The sequence below is a fragment of the Dermacentor albipictus genome, chromosome 1 (genome assembly GCF_038994185.2).
Source record: "Dermacentor albipictus isolate Rhodes 1998 colony chromosome 1, USDA_Dalb.pri_finalv2, whole genome shotgun sequence".
In the NCBI taxonomy this organism is placed as follows: Eukaryota; Metazoa; Arthropoda; class Arachnida; order Ixodida; family Ixodidae; genus Dermacentor; species Dermacentor albipictus.
Genome location: NC_091821.1, coordinates 398,582,898 through 398,607,209, shown reverse-complemented (window position 1 = coordinate 398,607,209; position 24,312 = coordinate 398,582,898). Strand labels below are relative to the sequence as shown.

General features: G+C 48.0%; 1 protein-coding gene across 2 annotated transcripts in view; it reads right to left on the bottom strand.

Annotated features, from left to right (window-relative positions):
• LOC135921303 (multiple C2 and transmembrane domain-containing protein 1-like) overlaps window positions 1-24,312 on the bottom strand; it is a 59,417-nt gene that overhangs the window by 14,673 nt on the left and 20,432 nt on the right. For both annotated transcript variants that reach the window (XM_065455624.1, XM_065455625.1), the window contains exons 8-13: window positions 20,419-20,520; window positions 19,967-20,044; window positions 18,590-18,709; window positions 13,276-13,392; window positions 8,486-8,524; window positions 3,907-4,010 (exon numbers count right to left, since the gene is read on the bottom strand). In XM_065455624.1, the coding sequence (XP_065311696.1) occupies window positions 3,907-4,010; window positions 8,486-8,524; window positions 13,276-13,392; window positions 18,590-18,709; window positions 19,967-20,044; window positions 20,419-20,520 (560 nt within the window). The remainder of the gene's footprint in view (window positions 1-3,906; window positions 4,011-8,485; window positions 8,525-13,275; window positions 13,393-18,589; window positions 18,710-19,966; window positions 20,045-20,418; window positions 20,521-24,312) is intronic.

Below are 24,312 nucleotides of genomic sequence, written 5' to 3'. Positions count from 1 at the left end.
AGTACAATGTGTTTTACACAGAACAGTTGTGGCGTGGAAAGTGGGAAAAACGTTGGACTGATGCAGCTTGACTGACTAGCCCCACCTCCCATCTGTACAAGGCAGCAGAATGACAGTACAGCAAGCTTCGTAGTCTTAACGTATGATAGAAAAATAAACAAAATAAATAAATAGAACTTGCACGATCATTATCAAGCAGATCTCGAGATAATTATATGCGCCCTTCGGTGACTACAAATACATCAATCATTCACGCACAAAAAACCGAAAGCAAAAATAAAGACAATAAAATTACTGCAGGGTAACATAACAATAAGACACTGCAATCAGAAAGGAGTGCTTTGTTTCGATAGAATTTTGCTAGACTTGTAGCGGATTATGTGACCATGTTGAATAGCTCCCTTCCTGAAAGGATCCGTAAGTGATCTTCTGTAAGCTTAAAGATATTGGGTACGTGTGGAATGGTGAATTCTAACATTTGGAGTCCGTAATTCGTTCGTGTTCGGGGGATGTGCCAGTGTTCAGAATTTCGGGTGGGACGCAATGAAATGTTCGGCTGTAAATGCGCTAACCCTCTTAAGTTTAGGCTATTTCTACGAATCTCAGACCTCAACGACACAACAGTTGATGTTCATAGGCAACACTGAATTTTAATACCTTAAACTTCAATAATAAATGAGATGTATGATCTCTATAGCCTGAATCTGCAACAGCCCGCAATGAACATTTTTGAAGTGTATATAACTTTTTCTTTGATGTTTGAGTTCCACTGCCCATACCAACTGGCAGTAGCGTAGGTGGGAACTAAAGAGCGCATTCAGAATATGAAGTTTCTGGGGAACCGGCAGAAACTACTGACACCTCCTTAGTATACCTAGGGCTCTCCTTAGCTTAATACATAATTCTTCAATGTGGGAATCCGACAGCATATGTTGATGAAAGTTAATACCTAAAGTTCTGACAGTCTCTGAAAGTTCAATTTCAAAATTATTTAGTAGCAGTTTGTGCGAGTACTTGCAAGCCGTTCCTTTCGCGGGGAAAAGAACGGCCTTGGTTTTAGAGTTGTTGATTTGTAACGAATTACGACAAGACCATTCGGATAAATTGTCTCAAGTTTCATTAGCTTCTTGAATCAACTCATCTACGTTTGTTCCTGCAAAGAATAAGCTCGTGTCGTCTGCATAGATAATGCATGTTATAGATCGATCTATGTTTACTATACCATTAATATAAAGGTTAAATAAAAGAGGGCCTAACATACTTCCCTGCGGTACACCACGTTTGATTTTTTGGGGCACAGATAATCTCCCTATTTATTGACACAGACTGGTACCGATCGTACAGATAGCTCCTTAATAGGTAAATTGTAATGCCTCTGATGACATAATAGGGTAATTTTTCGAAGAAAGTATGGTGAACAATCCTATCAAACGCTTTTGTAAAATCTAAGAATACGCCTTGTGTGATCTTTCTTGCTTTAATGTTGCCGAGTATGACCTCTATTTAATGTAGAAGTGCTGCTTCTGTCGACACACGTGACCTTAAACTGTATTGTGTCACTGCAATCGCAGAATGCATGTCCAAAAATTTAGATAGTCTCACGAAAATAATTTTTTCCAGAGCCTTTGAAAATTTGGGCAATACCTATATTTGCCTGTAATTACTCGTTACGTTTTTGTCACCACTTTTGTAAAGTACCGCGACCTTGGCCTTTTTCATACACTGAGGGAACAGACCTGTGCTTAAAACAAGGTTATATATATATGGGTCAAGCAAGGTACTAATAAATCGATGACAAAAATAACCGGTTCCATTTTTATGCCGTCAATGTCTTCACTTTTACTTTTTTTAAAGTTTCATAAAAACATTAGTTACCTCAGATTGTTCTGTGGGGCAAATAAATATCGAGAGTGCTATTAGCGTGGGTAAATAACGTAACGCTAATAACGGTACGGTATATACTCAACTAAGGGCCGCCTCGTGTAAATGCCGCACCGCCACTTTGGAGGACAAAAATTTTGGAAAACAATTCAAAACGCCCCGCCGGAAATGTAAGTTAGGTCCGTTGTCGCTAGGTGACGCTAGCCGCTTTACCGTCGACGCCGCTCCATTATTTTTGTGTGGCGCGTCGTCTCGGCTTTGTTGGCAGTGGGCTTCTTCGATTTTCGGAGTTCTGGTAGCCCGCTGGCAGCCAGACGGCAGCCAGCTAGTTCCGGTTCTGACAGGAAGTCACGTGGGCTGGGATCCCAAGACAACCCGAACCTGCCCGAAGTTTGCAAAATCGAACGCCGGTACAGCTGGCCAAATGTAAACATGCTACCAGCACGGCAGCGCCCGGCGAGGCCGGCGCGCGCTCGGCGTAGTCGGCCCAATTATGCGTTGCCAGCTTGAAAATATATAGTCGCATTCAGGTATACGATCACTTTCGCGCGACTCGGCGCAGGACGCGTACTCGGCCAACCTCGCCTTGCGCAGCGCAACAGATGGCCTCCGACGCGGCGGATGACAAAACGCGAAATCGTGATTGTATACTCGAAAGCGATGGCTGGAGGATCCCTGCTCGCAGCGATCACGTCGACCATCGGCGACATTGATGAGTTAGCGTTGTGTCATCACAAGACATGAAAAAGCAGGTTATCGGGTACGTCTCATACGCTTAAGATTTCGCGCCGACCTGCTTGGGCTTCGATTTCAGAAAGTTTGTTGCGGCTGATGGTGCTTCTCATTTGAGGAGCTGGGGACGCGGCTGGCGCGTCAAAATGCACGTCGCCTGTGACCAGCGAAATGTTCCACACGCAAAACAACATTGGTCGCAATCACGAGAGCAATAAGCCATGCAATGTACGTGTGTCTAAATGTAGCGAGTGCAATTAGTGTGTTCTCAGATCAACGGCCTGCAGCTCAAATACATATCGGTTTCGAGCTGCCACCTATAAGCATACGACGGAGAGACGGAGCGAACACGGGCTAGTTGCAAAGCCTTCGCTAACTGCAAAGGAGAGATATACATACGCGAGATATGTCAAAAGGAACGCCACCAGAGAAATACGAACCCAAAATGTACCGCAATGTGCGAATGAGCGTCTACAACTTGCGTGGAACACGATGCAGATAACATGCACGCATGAGAGCGCGGCGCGCTGTTTACCGCCGCGAAGAAGCAATCAGGGGACACACACACACAAAAGCTTCAAACGATTCACCACGGCTCGTATCACACCGCTTCGCGATGCGGAGCGGAGCGTTAGCACCTAAAAACATAACGCTAGAAGTAAGGAAATCCGAAGATGACCGTAGACAGTTGGCTGAGCGAGGTAAATTAAGTCCTCAAGCGCCCGCGTTGCAATCCGTGAAGTCCCCGTAAAGATGGCGGCGAGCGCCCATCGCCTCTTTTAGTCGTCTGCTAGCCAGAGAACTTCCAGAGAGCAGCCAGACCAAAATCGTCCTGGCAGGTTCTGGCAGCCCGCGGGTAGCCAGAACCGTCCAGCGCGAGCAAAACGAACGCCCAGCGGAAGTGCGTATCGCGGTGGGCGGAGCAACCCGAGAAAAACGAAGACGCTCTGGCTGGCTCTGGCAGCCCGCGGGTAGCCAGAAGTGGAAAATCGAAGAAGCCCAGTGTCTCCAGTCAGATCGGTGGCATTTCGCTTCTAGAGAAGGGAGCCCTGTTTGAATCACTAAAATAAAATAACAAGAACGCTTATAACATGTCATTTGCGCCTCTCTTTACCTCTGCCACAGTTGCGGAAACGGTCCGAACCTTTACCGGGCCGTCATCGGCCTGATTCATGTAAGGGCCGCACCAAGCCGAGATGCTAGAGAAAAAAAAGTGCGACCCTTTTACACGAGTATATGCGGTATTTAAGCGAGATAGGCCAAGGCGAGTGAACAAGAGGATCATTCACTGACTTGTGAATCCGCTCGCCGTACGAGGCCACCGCACCCATGGTGTTCTGCATGGTGGCGGCCATCTCTTGGAGCCGCACCAGCTTTCCCTTGAGGGATTGCCGCGACTGCGCCATTGCAATAGAAAAAAAAAATGAAAGCAAAGTGAGCGCCTCCCACGAAGCACTTTCGCTTATATTCACAGAACTGGGCAAAACCATCACGGCTTCTTTCATTAGGAATAAACCTGACGGCGACGGGCTCGCAGAGGTTTCGTACTCCCGTCGCCGGAAAGGAGGAGCAGCCTTGCCTATAAGCGTGACCTCCGAGATGTTTACCGGCAGAAGGCGCGTCGTTGCAATCTCGGAGGCCAGGTTATAACTTAAGCTTTGAGATTTCTGTTGCTCAGGCCTTGCGATCGTTCAGCTACGATGCATGGGCAGCACGTGACTTTTGTCTGTTCTTTGTGCTTGTGGCGCCAGACGTTATTGTGGCTTTATCTGCCTATTGGACTAAATTTACAAGCAATCATTTTTCTGAAGCATGAATGCATTTGAACTCTGCCTACATACTCAGTTATTGCGAATCGAAGTTATAACGCAATATCTCGTTGAATAAAATCGATTTACAGAGCCACAAGGTCGCTTAAAGCGAGAGAGAGAAAGAAAAGCGAAGTTTAGGCAAAATTTATGTATACTGCATTCGTCAATCTGGCCGAATCGCCATATTCGCAGCTTCCGTGGACACTTGCGCGATATTTCTGTGCAATTTCCTGTAGGAAGCTCAACGGCCTATATACCGCGTTGAGTGTTGGCAGACTAAAACCGGTGAAGCAGAATTGCCTCTTAAAACTTAAATTTCCGCAGATATTGTTGCTTTTGTACCAACACGACGGGGGTCCATGCCTAAAGAAAATCGTATTATTTTTTTGATATCACATGTCAACAAAAAGTGGACGGTTATATTGAGCTAGGAGCTACGGCAGTAGCTTTTAACCAAAAGTCGAGTCTTATTTCCCACCAACTGATAAATAACAAAACAATCCCGGTGTTATCGTGGTAAGCGTCATCGCCGGTATACGTATTTCGATCTCGTGAATTATGAACGCCGTGCTCCGGCCGGTACCCGTTGGAGGGTTTGCCGTCCGTTATTATAGAGAAGGAGACGGGGAGGCGTAGGTGTTGCATTTATGGCGGCACGGAAATAGCCGCAACTCGCGCTCTCATTCGATGTTTCAAGTCCCAATGAAATGACGAAAGCCGTCGTTCGACTGAAATGGCGCTCGCCACGTTTTGCGCCACTCTTGGGAACACGCTGACAAAGACGATCCTCAGCGAGCATGAACGCTGTTGAACGAACGAAGGAATGAACGAACGAACGCGCGAACGAACGAACGAACGAACGCGCGAACGGACGGACGGACGAACGAACGAACGCGCGAACGGGCTGACGGACGGACGAACGAACGAACGAACGAACGCGCGAACGAACGCGCGAACGAACGAACGGGCGGACGGACGAACGAACGAACGAACGCGCGAACGGGCGGACGGACGGACGAACGAACGAACGAACGAACGCGCGAACGGGCGGACGGACGGACGGACGGACGGACGGACGAACGAACGAACGCGCGAACGAACGAACGAACGAACGAACGCGCGAACGGGCGAACGGGCGGACGGACGGACGGACGGACGAACGAACGAACGGACGGACGGACGGACGAACGAACGAACGAACGCGCGAACGGGCGGACGGACGGACGGACGGACGAACGAACGGACGGACGGACGGACGAACGGACGAACGAACGCGCGAACGAACGAACGGGCGGACGGATGGACGGACGGACGGACGAACGAACGAACGAACGAACGGACGGACGAACGAACGCGCGAACGAACGAACGAACGAACGAACGCGCGAACGGGCGGACGGACGGACGGACGAACGAACGAACGAACGAACGAACGCGCGAACGCGCGAACGGGCGGACGGACGGACGGACGGACGGACGAACGAACGAACGCGCGAACGGGCGGACGGACGGACGAGCGGACGGACGAACGAACGCGCGAATCAACGAACGAACGAACGCGCGAACGGGCGGACGGACGAACGAACGAACGAACGAACGAATGCGCGAAGGGGCGGACGGACGGACGGATGGACGAACGAACGAACGAACGAATGAACGAACGAACGGACGGACGGACGGACGAACGAACGAACGAACGCGCGAACGGGCGGACGGACGGACGGACGAACGAACGAACGAACGGACGGACGAACGAACGCGCGAACGAACGAACGCGCGAACGGGCGGACGGACGGACGGACGAACGAACGAACGAACGAACGAACGAACGAACGAACGCGCGAACGGGCGGACGGACGGACGAACGAACGAACGAACGGACGGACGAACGAACGCGCGAACGAACGAACGAACGCGCGAACGGGCGGACGGACGGACGGACGGACGGACGAACGAACGAACGAACGCGCGAATGGGCGGACGGACGGACGAACGAACGAACGAACGAACGAACGGACGGACGAACGAACGCGCGAACGAACGAACGAACGAACGAACGCGCGAACGGGCGGACGGACGGACGGACGGACGGGCGAACGAACGAACGAACGGACGGACGGACGGACGGACGAACGAACGAACGAACGCGCGAACGGGCGGACGGACGGACGGACGGACGAACGAACGAACGAACGAACGAACGGACGGACGGACGGACGAACGAACGAACGAACGAACGGACGGACGGACGGACGGACGGACGAACGGACGAACGAACGAATGAACGAACGGACGGACGGACGGACGAACGAACGAACGAACGAACGAACGAACGCGCGAACGGGCGGGCGGGCGGACGGACGGACGGACGGACGAACGAACGGACGGACGGACGGACGAACGAACGAACGAACGAACGAACGAACGCGCGAACGGGCGGACGGACGGACGGACGGACGGACGAACGAACGAACGAACGGACGGACGGACGGACGAACGAACGAACGAACGAACGAACGAACGAACGAACGAACGAACGAACGCGCGAACGGGCGGACGGACGGACGGACGGACGAACGAACGAACGAACGAACGAACGAACGAACGAACGAACGAACGGACGGACGGACGGACGGACGGACGGACGGACGGACGAACGAACGAACGAACGAACGAACGGACGGATGGACGGACGGACGGACGAACGAACGAACGAACGAACGAACGAACGCGCGAACGGGCGGACGGACGGACGAACGAACGAACGAACGAACGAACGGGCGGACGGACGGACGGACGGACGGACGGACGGACGGGAGGATGCACGGACGGGCAAATAAAAACTTGTGCCCTGTAACTTCCATATCTAGTATGCTGCTCACATTCTATGGGGCTATGTATATTTCTTTCGGTTCCATGTGATACATGAGCTAATTTCTTTAAAAGGTTGCGGTATATATGCGATATTTAAGTAGGGGAGGACCGGAGACGGCGACAGCGAGAACGGATATTAATGGCTCAATATGTGGCCAAACGTTGGACTTGGGTGGCAACATGCAAAAGTGGTCATGATACCTAATTTTAAGTTGACATTAAGCTACAGCCGTGTTGTCTAATGGTTAGTGAAACGTTTGCGTTGTCGTGAGCAACATTCTTGCAATAAACGAAATACCCCATAAAACTATGTATATATATATATATATATATATATATATATATATATATATATATATATATATATATATATATATTGCCGGCTACGGTGTCCCATATATACGTCACGACTGCCATTCCGCTCTGCTGACCTATCTGGTGACGTCATAATTCTGTATGCGACTGTACGATGGCATACCTGCAAGGGCGTTGCATCAAAAACGTGCTCCCTTCGCCCAGCCTTTGTCTTTACTGATCGAACTTTACCGCATCAAATACGTCGGTAGAACTTCGTTCTTTTTTTTTTGCCGCGTGGTAGAAAAGCGTGACAAATTTGCGAGCAATGAATTTGGTGCCTATTTGAACTAAATTACGGTGGTCTCTTTATTTGTTTTATTTCCCAGCGAGAGAAGACGAGATATACTTTTGTTTTGTGGCACCTATAATATGATCTTGCAGCGCGGCTACCACAGACATTGTGTACGGGAAGCTTAATCTTGTTCTTGGCGGTTTGCTGCCAACTACCGAATATTCCAGCGACAAGACCGTTAGTGATCGTGTTCCGTACAAGTTTTGTGCATACTTAGAGTATATACTTTCCATAACAGCGCGAACGATGACACAGAGAAGACATACGAAAAACGACAAACACGAGCGTTGTGTCTTCTTGTTTGTTCGCGCGCTGTTAGGGAAATGACTCTGCATCAACTAGCTTAATTCAACGTACTTTTCAGTATCTTGCTTGTGACACCGTTTTCGATAAATACGTTTGGAATATGGGTCCACGTTTTGCGGCGTTTCGAATGGCGCACTTGGGCAGCGGCAATTTTTTTTCTAGATTCACGGTGGATAGTTTGATATGAAGCTCATTTGATGTTGGGATGTTATGCTGCAGGAACATAAACTCACGCTTTCCTCCTCGCTCTGTTGGCCGTCTTCTTGAAAGTCCTGAAAGTTGAGCAAAGGAGAAGTATAGCGTGCTTTGTTGTCTATTAACTTACACCACCGATTAGACGTTCGACAGTTACGCAGTCATCCAAACCGCAAAATTCACTTTTTCGCACAGAACGCCAGTATTTCTTGATCTATAGAGATCCTTGGAACAATATATGCATACCCTGCGACAAAAACACACAGAAAAAAAATTGTTTTCTGTGTATTTGTTTCGGGCATTTTGAACCTCAGTTTACACTTAACGCTGCTCAACCACTCGTCGGAATGACGGCGCATCTTTTCTGTCCAAGGTTTTACCTCCAATCGCAGTGCTCTAACTGGTTAGAAAGGCCTCTGGCCACCAGGGTATCGAATTGAAACTGAATCCCCCCCCCCCCCCCCAAAAAAAAAAGACACACCGTCTTTTATTTTTTTATTTTCTCTACCTTGCTTTGCTCGAACCGGTACTGAAACAGAGTGTTACGATTTTTTTTTTACTCTACCACTACTCTAACAACTAAATATACGTACGGCCAAAAAAAAAAAAACAAAACGCGTTTTTTTTGCAGCATAGCAGCAGCGTCGAACTTTCTTACAAAATAAGTTTATGATGTTTTCCTGTAAGTAACCTTCCGTTGTGTGAATTTACTCGATCCAGTTCGAACCGATTTGAACATTTTATTTTTTTTTCGCTGCGTAGCCGAACCGGAACTGAACCGTTAGCGCTGAACCGGAAGGAAAACCGGAACGAAAAAAAAAAAAGTTTCACTTCGACATTCTGCAGCGGCCGCGCCAGCGAGCGCCAGGGTTACCGTCCAATATTGGATTAAGGTTGCGCCTAAAGCTGCGCATTTATGTAAATAACGCACACACGCACTCGAATCGCAACGATAGCGACGAGCATGCTCGTCGGTCGTCGAATCTAATCCCTCGGTCAAGTGTCAGAGTAATTGCTGGTTATGATGATGTACATCCAGGCACGTACCCAGGGGGGGGGGGGGCCCCGGGGGGGCCCGGGCCCCCCCCGAAATCAAGTGGCATACCCCCCCCCCTCCTCCCCACCCACGCCACCACTCCTCACACATTCCTAAAGCGCCGCCAGATTAATGTTGAGACTTGGCAGCTGTTCATCGGTCAGCCTTATGCTGCCTTTTTCACTCCTTTTAGATGGCGGTAGTTATCGGCATTTCTTGTAATGTGAAGGAAAGTTTTCTCATAGATTCCGCACCCGCGCGATTAACTCGAGATGCGCTCAGTTGTCACCATCTATTCAACCGTCACGCGCATAGCTGTTGCTTTTGTTAGTTCAACCTTCTTTGTTTAGGCTGATCCTGGGACCAGGAGAGGGATGCGGCTGTTACTCAGCTGGTCTGCACTCTCATGGAACGAGTTGCGGCCGGAGAAAACACCAATTGCGTTTAACTTTTCTCTTTGCTTCATTATTTCCTTGAGTTACGGCTCGCCGCGACGCTGGCAGATGCCCGGAACCATATACACGTGATATGGGTTAGATAAGGTGGGAAATAAAATGATGTGAAAGAGCGTCCATCATGAAATCCTGCGATAACCCTTAAACCCATAAGCAAGATGACTGCCGTCAGTTACCTCGTCTGTTTTTCCTTAATTGTATAGCACTTTTCGTGCAAAATTGGAAACCGGAAACAAAAATCGCAAGGAGTTGAGAAATTAGGCGATCTACTAAGGGAGAAACCAAGGCAACAACCAAACTGCAAGCAAAAGCGAATAATAAAAATCTTAACCGTTGTTTATGAGAATATTTATGGATCAACATCTTTTTATTTAAAAAGGAAGTAGAGAAAACGCCACCGGAAGTGGAGAATAATTACTTGCTTTGAATGATGCTTCTACAGTTATCGGTCGAACCGCCTCACGTAGCCACTTCTCTGCTGTGCTTATGTGGGTGTTTTTCTAACCTTTCTCGGTGAGCGCAGTACGTCCAGAGTCGCAGAGTCCTGCGCTCTGCGCGGTTGTGTGGGACTGGCGGCCGCACAGCGTTACGCAATTCGCGGAACTGTCAAAACTGATCCACAAGGCGAAAATAACTGATATTCGAAACTATAACATGTGAAAGACTGAAGAAGCCGTAAAAAAATGAACGCAGCCTGAAATCAGTAAAAAGAAACCTGGCATAGGACAAACCATGGTGTATGCACTAAAAGATAAGAGGGATAATATCATAAGCAATCTCGAAGATACAGTAAAAGCAGCGGAAAAATTCTAAGCTGACCTGTATACAGTATCCAGAGGAGTCACGATACCTCACTTAGAAACAGTAATGAACAGGATACAGAAACTCTCCTATAACTAGCGATGAGGTCAGAAGGGCGCTGCAAGACATGAAACGATGAAGAGCGGGAGGAGAAGGTGGAATAACAGTCCATTTAATCAAAGATGGAGGAGACATAATGCTTAGAAAACTGGCGGCTCTTTATACGAAGTGTATATCGACTGCAAGGGTCCCAGAAAACTGGAAGAATGCAGACATTATACTAATCCACAAAAAAGGAGACGTTAAAGAATTGAAAAATTATAGGAGCATTAGCTTGCTCCCACTATTATATAAGATATTTACCAAAATAATCTCCAATAGAATAAGGGCAACACTGGATTTTGTCAACCAAGGGAACAGGCTGGTTTCAGGAAGAGATACCTTACAATGGATCACATCCATGTCATCTATCACGTTATTGCGAAATCTGCAGAGTACAATAAGCCTCTCAATGTGGCTTATATAGATTACGAAAATGCATTTGATTCAGTAGAGATACCAGCAGTCTAGAGGCACTACGTATTCAAGGAGTACAGAACGCTTACGTAAAAAGCTTGAAAAATATTGCTACATGTGTGTGGTATTTGTTTATTTGAACGAGGTGCGTGGGCGCCATCACTCCAGAAAAGAGGAGGAAGAACGAACTGGGCTCGCGCTGTGAATCTAACCGGTCAGTGCTGCAACCGTTGTTGTAAATATAATCTGTAAATAGTTTCTCGTCTTACTGGCTCGTCCTTCGCGTAAGAATATATACAGAGGTTCTACAGCTACTTTAATTCTACACAAGAAAAGCAGGGAGATACCTAGAGGGAAATGGGTCAGACAGGGAGACACAATTTCTCCAAAGCTATTCACTGCGTGCTTAGAAGAAGTCAAGCTATTAAACTGGGAAGGCTTAGGAGTAAAGATCGACGGCAAATATCTCAGCAACCTTCGGTTTGCCGATGACATTGTTCCATTCAACAACAATGCAGACGAGTTACAACAAATGATTGGAGACCTTAACAGAGAGAGTGTAAGAGTGGGGTTGAATATTAATATGCAAAGATGACGATAATGATAAATAGCCGGGCAACGGAACAAGAGATCAGGATCGCCAGTCGGCCACTAGAGACTGTGAAGGAGTACGTTTACTTAGGTCAATTAATCACAGGGAACCCTGATCATGAGAAGGAAATTCACAGAAGAATAAAAATAGGTTGGGTCGCATACGGCAGACATTGCCAGCTCCTGACTGGAAGCTTACCATTATTATTGAAAAGTAAGATGTGCAATCAGTGCATTTTTCCAGTGCTGACATATGGGGCAGAGACTTGAGAATGAGTTAAGGACCGCGCAAAGAGCGGTCGAACGAAGATTGCTGGGCATAACGTTAAGAGAGAGAAAGAGAGCGGTTTGGATCAGAGAGCGAACGGGTTTAGACGATATTCTAATTGACATCAAGTGGACAAAATGTAGCTGGGCAGGTCATGTAATGCGCCGGTTAGATAACCGTTGGACCATTAGGGTTACAGAATGGGTACCAAGAGAAGGAAAACGCAATCGAGGACGACAAAACACTAAGTGGAGCGATGAAATTAGGAAATTCGCGCGCGCTAGTTGGTATCGGTTGGTACAGGACAGGGGTAAATGGAGATCGCAGGGAGAGGCCTTCGTCCTGCAGTGAACATAAAACAGGATGATGATGATGATGATGATGATGTTGTTGATGATGATGATGGAGGTGGTGGGCCCCCCCCGAAAAAAAATCCTGGGTACGTGCCTGTGTACATCCTAGAATGTGCACCATCGTCTTATCTGTCATCATGAACACTTATTCGTGACCCGCGCATAATCTCATCAGACACAACTCATTTGCTACAGAATTCCCGGCAACGTTCAAGAAATTTCTCATGCTGCATAGGCGCGTCTTAAAAAAAAATTAAATTATGGGGTTTTACGTGCCAAAACCACTTTCTGATTATGAGGCACGCCGTAGTGGAGGACTCCGGAAACTTCGACCACCTGGGGTTTTTTAACGTGCACCTAAATCTAAGCACACGGGTGTTTTCGCATTTCGCCCCCATGGAAATGCGGCCGCCGTGGCCGGGATTAGATCCCGCGACCTCGTGCTCAGCAGCCCAACACCATAGCCACTGAGCAACCACTGCGGGTAGGCGCGTCTTGCGCCGAGCGTAAAAATTTACGTTTGTAGTAATTCTGGTAAAACGAACACCGGCAAAAGAAAAACAGGTAAAGCCGCTGTAAATTGCCACGCGTCGTTACGTTACTTCTTTTTTTTGCCGGTGTTTACTCGATACTATTCTTCTCCCGCTGATCAGGAGAGGTGGGTGGGGGGGGGGTGGGGGGAGGGGCTAAACGTGCTCTCCCGCCCAAATGTGTCCCGTATACGTATACATTCCTCCTGCGCCCCGTACGTTCATCGCGCGGCGATCGCGTAGATCTGACCACGCAGACGCGACGTCGTCGTGTCTACCTTATCGTCGTCATCGAAGGGGCAGCAGCAGGAGACGATCATTCCGGCGAAGAACAGCGAGGCGCCCACCAGGGGCACCATGTACGGCTCGCCTTTGAGGGTCAGCCAGGTGAACAGCTGCAGCGCGCGTGCGTTGACTGAATGTGTATACACGATCGTGGCCAGGGCGCTTCAGCGCAAAAAAAAAGTAATTTGGGGAGTCCTCCGAAACACCTATGGTGGGACGTTGTCCACACGCGATAGTGTTGTCCACATTACAAAAAAAAAAGCACCAGGTTTCCAAAAACACTAGAACGAGCCACTTCTCGAAGTACACCACGATACACTTGTGCAGTGTGACTCGGAACAGTGCGCATGGCAACGGGAGTCATGGTAACGGGAGTCATGGCAACGGGAGTCATGGCAACGGGAGTATAGCTTCTCGCTGTGGGTGCTGCGCCATCGTGGTTGGGTGTCAAGCGACGCCTAAACGTTTTCGCACTTGCCTGCGCCACCTTGCCTGCGCGGCGTCAAGGAAAGCTTTCTCCGTGTCGTCGAATAGGAGCCCGAATGCTCCGCTTTGGGGAATTGTGGGAATCGCGCCCGTCGGCGACGGGCCAACATGGCGCCGTCTTAACGTATTAACCTCGAAAACTTCAAGAAGGCACGGTGCCGTGCGTTCCTATAGTTCAATCACAGAGAGGTATAGCTGAGGAACCTTATTGTACTCTTGTGTAAAGCTGTGATGACCTTATGATGACCCTGTAATGGCCTCACCTGCTTAGTTTCTTGTGAACTATGGGTCATCACTGTACTTGTCCAACGCCTAAACACGCATCATTAGAAGTCAGTGATGTGCGCCAAAGTGATCGGCTGATTTAGGTTCCGACCATCAGCCATGGGGAGGGACCCACGTCGGGATAAAACATTTCTTGCAACTGCTGGTAGATCTTTTATAGGATATATGCATTGCGCTCGATGTTGCAGAGCACACTTATCGTCAGTACTTTCTAGGCTAATACTGAATAAATAAATAAATAAATAAATAAATAAATAAATAAATAAATAAATAAATAAATAAATAAATAAATAGTGACGATTAAATAAATAGCTGCATAACTAACCACTATACCTCCCACGGACGGCAATCTCTCCAGAGAGATCCTATTCTCATGGGCGTGACAGAATCGCAGAACAAAAAAACCTTACACTGAAGAAAAAAGTTCGAAATGAACAACTGGTGGTGAGAAAAAACGAAAAGAAGAACTTGAAAGTTACGTCATACCTGCACGACATTTCACTTAACTTGAACAAACGTTGAATCGCCATCACGGCACTGCGAAAGCGAATGTCCAGCGAAGCTGTTGAAAACCACCACTAAAACTGCTGAGGCGGTATACAATGCTTTACTACTTTAGAGCAATGGTAGTAATGGGAGCATCTGTAATTTTCGCAGTACGCCACCTCTAGTCTTGTTGCCGTTTCTTTTCCCTTAGGCGCTCCTTGTGTTCACGCTGCTCATTGGTAGCCATAACTATGCGTTGCCTACCCCGTAGCGATGCCGCAACAACAACGAAATCAGTTGCTAGGCTAGTAATGTTATATACGAAAGGCTTGGGACGTCACACCCCGCGTCGCAAGCTGCACTCTTAGGCAAAGTTACACCCTTTGGCTTGCCCCTTGTGCCACAGAACGATAATCGTTATCTGCCTTGATGCGTTTCCTTTCTTTAACGCTGCGAGCCCGGAACTTTCCAGTAACGAACGGCACGCGCGTTATCAGAAGGGGCACTCGAAAGGGTGTAAACTGTTCTATGCTGATAACGCGCGTGCCGTTCGTTACTGGAAAGTTCCGGGCTCGCAGCGTTAAAGAAAGGAAACGCATCAAGGCAGACAACGATTATCGTTGTGTGGCAGAAGGGGCACGCCAAAGGGTGTAACTTTGCCTAAGAGTGCACTCTAAGAACAGTTTACGCCCTTTGGCTTGCCCCTTCTGCCACACAAAAATAATCGTCATCTGCCTTGATGCGTTTCCTTTCTTTATCGCTGCGAGCCCGGAACTTTCCAGTAACGAACGGCACGCGCGTTATCAGCATAGAACAGTTTACACCCTTTGAAGTGCCTCTTCTGATAACGCGCGTGCCGTTCGTCACTGGAAAGTTCCGGGCTTGCAGCGATAAAGAAAGGAAACGCATCAAGGCAGATGACGATTATTTTTGTGTGGCAGAAGGGGCAAGCCAAAGGGTGTAAACTGTTCTTAGAGTGTGTAGCATCATTGCGGCAGCTGTCGCAACAGTAATATATTCTGGGAAACGTATGCGGGGAGCGCTATACGTGCTTCGCGTTGCCATCACGAGCGCCTTAGCGCCAATTATGTGTTTCGGATGCTTGTTTTCAGCTTGTTCTTTATTGAAACGTACGCTATTCTGTATGCTGTATGCATGATTCCAAAGAATATATGCTCCTTCGCTTAACTCGTTTAAGTCATTTTTTTTTAATCGCAGAAGTATTTTTTCTGTGAGGACGCGCCGCGAAAAATCCCGACCAACTAGAGGCTAACAGCTTCTCTGTAAAGAAAGAAAGAAAGAAAGAAAGAAAGAAAGAAAGAAAGAAAGAAAGAAAGAAAGAAAGAAAGAAAGAAAGAAAGAAAGAAAGAAAGAAAGAAAGGTAGTCAGCAATGACATGCAGCTCATTTATTAAGCGCCATGCACGTTTGCAGGATTATGCAATCGTGTTTGTCGTATCCAGAAATAAAGCGGAGTGCTATACACATGCTCAATTTTTTACTGAGTGCCGAACGTGTGGGGTGTTCAAGATACCGTAGACTTGCGGGAGGGTTTTAAGTTGCCCTCAGCATTAATGACAAGGTGCGTGAGCACTTGAAACTGGCTCCCACTGGCACGGGCGGTGACTTGCCACTGCATTATCGACATTCATCACGTGACGTCACGTACACAGCTTGTCGCCATGCCGGTGCACCAGGGGGGCTATTCTGTAAGAGTCCACCTAGTGGATTGACCATTTCGGCCGCTGCTGATTGGATGCAGCTGTACGAGCGAGGAGGAGACGAGCAGCCCTAGCCAATCAGCTGCGGCCGAAATGGACACTTCACTAGGTGGACTCTTACAGAATACCGCCCCAGCATGGCGGTCATGATGACGTCAGTGCAGGCCATTTGTAAGCATTGGGGTTGCGCACCGTTCTACAATGACGTCTGTATTGTAGGGACAGCTAGAACACAAAGCAAAAGGGAATATCGTAGATACATTCTTTATCAAGAATCTAGGGCTTGAAGTTTGTGTGAGCGCATCTTCCTCGTTGTTGACAAAGAGTTGGATTTGCTCGGCAGGAATACCTGCGCATGACTTTATTTTGCTTGTTGGTTTAGAATTTGGATATCACATGCATGGTCGTGCTACTACGTCACGAACTTGTCGTGTCTATGTATACTTCACGAGAAGAAATAATTTGTGACTCCAGCGTCATCTTCCACTTCCAGCGTCATCTTCCAAGAAGGAAGGCACGTCTGCCTTCCTTCTTCAGTGGCTCCTCCGCTTAATTTGCTGGCTGCCCGTTGATAGACACGTGACAAATAACTTATCCAGCAAACAACGCTTATGCACTCGAAATGGGTTGCCAGGCGGCAAAATGTGGGACTGAAATGAAATGAAAGCGCGCAGAGCCTTTTCATGCGCGTACTGTGGGAGTGACGTGTAATGTGTTGCCCACTGGCCATCGCGCGATGTCGTAAAAGGACGCGCGTTAGGGTGGAGGCAGGCAGACGAAAAGTTATGACTTCTGTACAGGGAAAAGATTTCGTTATATTGAGATCATCGTTAACTCGCAAGCACTTAAACCACTCATACAAATAACAATCTTTTAAAGAGTGGGAAAATATGTAGCTTTTTTTTTTGCATGCGTACGCACGTACAGCGAGCCAGTTGAGCCAACACCACCTAGATAGCACAAGGCCTGTTTACTCCGATCCATGAAGTCACGTTACCTGGCCCGAAATTTCTATTGACAAGGCTGGCGTGATGAAAGCGGTGACGTCAAAATCACTGTTGCCTACTCGGGAGCATCCCCATTAGATTCTATGGCAGTCGGGCCAGGTAGCATGACGTCATGGATCGGAGTGAAAAGGCCTTGTGCTATCTAGGTGTTGTTGATTGAGCGCGTTTTTATCGCGAAAGTGTTTTATGCCAAGGTCCACCATCAACTTCCTGTAACGGATGTGACGCCGGCGCGAACGCGTAAAATATGCTGTCTCTTGACAGGGTTGGCGCCATCATCTAGGAGCGGTGAAGCGAAGTGCTGTATCACGACACTAACGGACCGCTTGTAGTGAACGCTTCAGTAGTCTTAGCCCAGCGGAGGCTGCAATGGCTGCAACGCTGTGTAGCCTGGTGTAGGCGCTGAGGTGACGACGCAGTCACCGCACATGGTTTGTCTTTCGCGTCCGATTATCCTGTGACACGTCGTCGCCTACGGAGTGCAGCGTCAACATGCATCAGCAGTGCTTGAACGCCGCCTAGTGCTTCGCTTGCGATAGCATCAAGTAAGAAAACTGCTGCGCCAAGCGCCGCGGAAAGGCAACGATGTCGACGGGCGAGTCTCGCCTTCGTCCGGCGAGATACACGCCCACGTGAAGCAGAATGCCTTTGCGCGTTCGCGGCGCACGCTGCGAACTATGCCATTCGAATTCTTGGAAGCTGAGCGCGTCGCAACTATAAACTGGCTGCACAAGACACAACGGAGGCGGGCCAAAATGCTCGTACCTTCCCCGGAGCGACTCGGCAGCAGGATGCCGCTCGCCAAAAGAAGACCGCGCGCCAAGCAAACTTGCAACACTGCCGGCGACCCTCAAACGGTGCGCCTTTCGCTGCAACGAACCGTGAGTTCACGGAGCAAACATGCAACAACTTTTGGGAAGACACGTTTCACTTTCGTGTTCTGCCGATTTCTATGAAAGAGGGATCAACCATACCTTTTTCCTTTATATTTTTCCCATATTTTATCCATATTCACTCTTAATGTTTCATTTAAAATAACGAGATGTTCATTTCACTTCGTTGCTTCGAGGTTTTCAGTATGTAAGGCTGTATGAACATGCACCTGGAAATAGCAAGCACTTCGCTAAATCGAAAATATCGTAAAATATGATTTCGTTAAATCGAGGTTTGACACGTACTCCTGTCGCAGTAAGAGAAATCTGTGCGGCCCTGTGCACTTCCTCGTCGCTGCTATAGTGTCAATCGTCCAAATGTTAACCCAACTCGCCATTTTAACGCCACACTACTAAAAAGGACATCGTAATCGTAGATGGGGGCTCTCACCGTGAGGGCGATCATGGACCGCGGGATGGACTCCCACTTGAAGCAGCCGAGGACGAAGCGCTCGGTCCGCTTGTAGCGTTGGTACACCGCCTTCACACGTGACATGTTCCGAGTCAAGGCCTACGTTGTGAAGAGGATTCGTGAAAAAACATTACCGCTAAGTGGGCTCTCGCTTTTGAAGCAGCTTTGTTATGCGAGCAACGCGATGAGTGCAGGACCATTGAAAACCGAATGAAAACTGATTGCCTAGACGTACACGGAAGTACTGGAGTGCTTAAGTGGAAAGCGGCTAGGGCGTGCACGCCTCCATATAGTACACGGGCGCTGCTGTCGAGGCAAGCGCTAGGATACGTACAAATACGCAGTGCTAGTGATGGCAGCTCGCGGCGACTCGCCGTGGTGGATTGGTGGCTATACGGCATTGCGCTGCCAAGCACGAGGTCGTGGGCTCGGTTCCCGGTCGCGGTGGCCGCGTTTCGATGGGAGCGAAATGCAACACGCTCGCGTGCCGGGGTCACCCGCTATGGCGTGTCTCAATATGGGATCGTGATTTTGGCTAGTACAAAGAAAGTTTAATTAAAAAAAAATTCTTTACGCCGACATTCACAAATCACTGGTTGCTACACTGAAGCAGGCGACACCATCCGGAATCATCAAAAAAAAAAAAAGGGTGCAGTGGTGACATACAGTGGTGAGGCCTGGCGGAGAAGTGTTGTGTTTACTGAAACTGCGCCGTTTCTTATTGCAGTGACCTAGAGTCCTAGACTGTACGCCACTCTCCTGCAGGCGTAAACCAGTCGGCACTGAAGTAATCATCGCCAAGCTAGCTTTCGTGTTTTGTTTCTTTCTTTAAAAAAAGAAGAGTCTCGTACCACAAGAATGTTTCTAGCGCGTTACGATTGGACAGTGTCATAAGATGTAACCGGCGCTTCAGTTTCCAGATGCATTCATTAAACAGTCACAGGGCATGCATCGACGCTGTAACGTCTCCGCCATTGTAAAACGCTACGCCGAGTCGAAGTGCACGAAATAAGGGCTGAAGTTTAGCAAGGCGCTATGTTAATCGGGCTAGCTGGCACGTGCATCGCTTAGGAAGGATGTGAGGCGCAAGGTTAAAATCCGACCGAAGAAAAGAGGAGACAGAAAGAACGCCAACTCGCAACTAATTCCAGGACGCACCCAATATGTAAGCACAGAATATACACGCGCACAACCATTATACACTCGCCGCACGTGCAGGAATGCTGACAAAATAGTTGAACTCGTAAGACAAGCCATCACAAGCTAGAGAAGCTCTGGCTCCTCTACGAGCGCCAGATAAGACTTTAATCTTACTTTAATGCATGTTTAACGTTCCTTTAATGTAGGGATACCTACCCTCCTCGTCAGCTCCGTGTCGTTGAGCGCCGGAGGGCCAGGACCTTTGTCCTTGAAGCAGCCTATGATAGCCTTCACCTGCGGAAACGAGATAGGTCGACTGGTGGGCATCATTTTTATAAACAAAAATTTTATCAGGAAAGGTGCTCCTCTATGCTTCGCTCCGTTTTCATGGTTTTTTTTATGTGGGAACAGCAAGGGTTCGCTTAGCACAATCGTCCGTACGCTGCGATTGCCAGCCGCGGTTCGGCTCGGGTGAGCGTTCAGATACGCAGCGATCGACGGCATACCGCGCACCGCTCTTCACTTTTTCGGAAAAAGTAATGCCTGAACCGCGAGTGGCCGTATGTGTGAACCGCGATATAGCACATATGTTTCCCTTGAAGAGATTGACTACGCGAACTTAACCCAGCAGACGCCGCGCCAAAGCAATGTGGAGGAAACCCACGTACGGGATTGTAAATGAGGTCTATCTCGAGCAGGATGAATCCTCCCGTGGTTTTCTCGTAATTCTCGTCCTTGAGTGCGTACCACTGCTTCCTTCGCGAGTCCACCTGGAAAAAAGAAGACAGAGAAAGTATAGCTTCGATGTTAGGAGGTACTCGAGGTAGACCTCCCAGCTGTTCTTGAACATAAGGTTATTTTTGCTGACTTCACACGGGTTTGGCGCATCTGGGATCTAGCTATCTTGTAAACGTTTTCAGAAATAAAAAAGGGTCGGTTACGTGACCTGTAAATGCCGTACGAGAATGCTCATGGTATCAAATGACACCTCTCCATGCCGAGAACACGTAGAAATAGCCAGCAACTAATCATATGATGAAACAAGGTTTGTGGTAAGCCGTAGACATTCGAGGTTAATAGAGTGCGAGATATTTTGCTACTAGCGTCAACTGCAGAGTATGCGCTAACTTAAACGCAAGCGCGGGGTATCCCGGATGTTCCCACGTGCCCCACAATTTTGCCGGGCATTTGAGTGCTCTTGAAGACAAGGTCATCTTTGCTGGTTTCCCTTGGGTTTGGCGTATTTGAGATTTTGTAACCACTTCCAGAAAAAAAAAAGGTCAATCAAGTGTTGACGGTAAAGAAAACAAGGTCGACATCATTGCACGTGAAATAAGATACGAATAAAATACGAAATAAGTGAATAATGAGCATCAGAAAGAAACAGGGACAGAGTACAGAGGCATAATCAACATTGCATCTTCGAATCATTTGAACCCCCATTCAACGTCTACACTTGGATGACCCTTTTGTTTGTCCTTTGATTATGCAAAATTTTTGAATTTCGCATGTTCAAGATGCCACACTTCTTGTCCTTAAGCTGCGTTACTTGCTGAGTGATGCAGCGAGTAAATGCAAGATCGGCTAATTAATAAGATTTCATTAATTAGTTCCAGGCTAACTACTTTACGGGGCATTTGCAACCTATGAATTGTAGCCGACAAGTTCTCAAGGCGTATCCATTTCAAACGAATTCTCAGGATGGCGCTATTTTTGAGATATCTATTGCCCCTCCCAATAAAAAAAGGGGAAGAAATGCGATTACATTTTAATTATTTTTCTAGCACAAAATGGCATCCCTTTAAAAAGATATACAATCTGAACAACAGTACATTTCTACTGCAAGTCTGACGGCGCGTTTCTCGAAACTGGTGCCTTTCTCAGAATTCGTTCCACGGGGGTGTGCCTTGCACTCTCACTGGCTGCAATTCGTAAATTGCAATATGTGCGGTAATACAATGAATTAAAAGCTTAATTATTGAAATATTGTTAATTAGTAAATGATATATTTTGATTTGGTGTACAATAATATGGGATTTTTCAACTAGTCATCCTAAATGACTAGAATGCTGTTATCACTCCAACGTTGAATATTTTAAAAAATCTGCATAGTGTGTATATATATATATATAAGAAAAACCGCCAGGTATATCGAAACAGATCTCTCCGGCAAATAGCGCTAAATATAGGAGAAAGAACTGTTTTACCACAGTAGATTAACAATAGGGTATATCGGCACGGAACACGATGCAGGATCGAATGGAGCAAGCATCCCTTGAGAACTTTGCACAAGGGATAGATGGCTCTGTCGCGACGCCATTGCGGTGACGACGCAAAGAGCGATGGCGGAGCCGTCAGCTTCGGTGTACCGATGGTGGGGAAGGTGCTCGCGCGCGTCAAGGCACTCTGTTACGTATAGCAAACAGAGTTGGCCATCAAGTGAGAGTGATGTTAACGCGCGGGCTTGCGAACGCCATTGTTCCACAAGTATACAGGCTCCATTGGCACGTGCCCTGCTGAAGACTGCATTTATAAGAGACCTCGGTAGGACTGTCGTTGCTCCAGAGCTTCGGAGCATGAGATTCCTCGCTATCCGTAGCACTTTGGCGCGAGATTTCATGCATGACGAACTGCTGCAGAGCCAGACGACAGTTCTTGTCACCCGTGAGACTGGCTCCAAGAGACGCTTTGTTTTTCGTCGCAGGGCTATGATCGGCATAGCACGCCGCAAAGAAGCAGCTGCAGTGAGACCGAATTTTTTGTGGGCTATGATTTTCCAACGAAGGGCTGTGACGCCTGCGCACAAATCTCGATTCGTCGACAAGTCGCCGGACCCCACGCGCGACATGGGTGAGCCAGCCACGGTGAACCACTTGCTATGGACGTGTGCTGGCCTACCAGAAGTGCAATACAGCTGCCTTACTAGACCACGGAGCTCATTTCTTTACTACATTGAAGTTAAAATAAGCTCTAGGGTTTTAGGTGCCTCAGCCACGTTCTCATTATGAGGCACGATGTAGTGGTGGGACTCCGGATTCATTTCGACCGCCTGGGGGTTCTTTAACGTGCGCCCAACGCACGCTACACGGATGTTTCTGCATTTCGCCCCCAATCGAAATGCGGCCGCCGCGTCCGGAATTTGATGCCGCGACCTCATGCTTAGGAGCTAAACGCTGCAGCCACTAAACAACCACGGTAGGTATATTATTACTGCATTAACGGCTGGATTTTTTTTTCCAGGCATGAGCCACCCAAGTATCGAAAGGTCATCTACAACTGTTTGTTGCTGTGGCCACTGAATAGCAAGGCAGTATATTTAGTTTTATGAATTCTACCAGAAGCCCAACAGTATAAATTTCTTTCTTTCTTTCCTTAATGATATTTTTTAGTTTTGTAATACTACCAGCCCTTCAGTGATGTTGATCGTTAATGACATCCCATTTGAATCAAGGTTCCGTCAAATGGTCACCTGAACTCAGTAAGCCACTTAGAGTTACTGTTTCGCATTCTGTAGATCTCTAGTTTATCTCGTAACATTATAGCTAAGCCCGTGGTGATCCCGACTCCATCGCTTTCCTGTTTTCTTTCCACCGAAACGTTCGTCTCTCGCTTACCATCATCGATGACCAGTTAACGTTCCCTTCAGCTTTGAACCCGAGCGAAGGAGGACAGAACATTTCTTGCAGGGGTATGTATTCGCATCGTACTATAGTGTGGCGAGACGTCTCCGTACTTTTTTTTTTCTTCAAAGATCTCACCCTGTTGCGAATGTCAATGCGAAAGCATTATAGGCAGACCTCACCAATTTTGAAGGCTAACACAGCGTCTCAGAGCGCCGTAGCTGTCACGAGGGAAGAATGCGATATACGGACACGTGACTCAGGCGCCAAAGTTTCGAAAAGCCACTTTTTCACGAGAGAAGCACGCATGAGATCGTGGTCTCATATTTAGAGCATTAGGCTTCTGTGCTAAAAGATAGAGGTGTGATCCCGCCCTCGGTCACGCATTTATTTATAGCATTATTACTGCACTTCACTCACGTTGGAGGAATGGTAAGAAAAAGAAACACAAGCTTGAGGAGCGTTGTGCGTACGCGAGCGCGTCAACCATCATCATCATCATCATCATGGTTACGCCCACTGCAGGGCAAAGGCCTCTCCCATACTTCTCCAACTACCCCGGTCATGTACTAATTGTGGCCATGTTGTCCCTGCAAACGTCTTAATGTCATCCGCCCACCTAACTTTCTGCCGCCCCCTGCTACGCATCCCTTCCCTTGGGATCCAGTCAAAGTGTGGACGAAATTGCACTCGTAAGATGTATCAATGTATATAAACGTCACCTTAAGAAATGAGGGCGTGCAAGGTTGCCCGTGACGTTCGCACGTACGCGCAGATGCCGAGACGTCACTATCTAAGTATGCTGTCGCAGTTGGCGGTGCTAATTTCTGGCCTATTCTTCTATTCCCTTTTTTTTTTGTGCCCTGTATGATCTTTCTTTTCTTGCCCTCAGGTAGCCATCTCGGGGCTCAAAAGGCAATGCAATGATCCTTGTTTTATCCT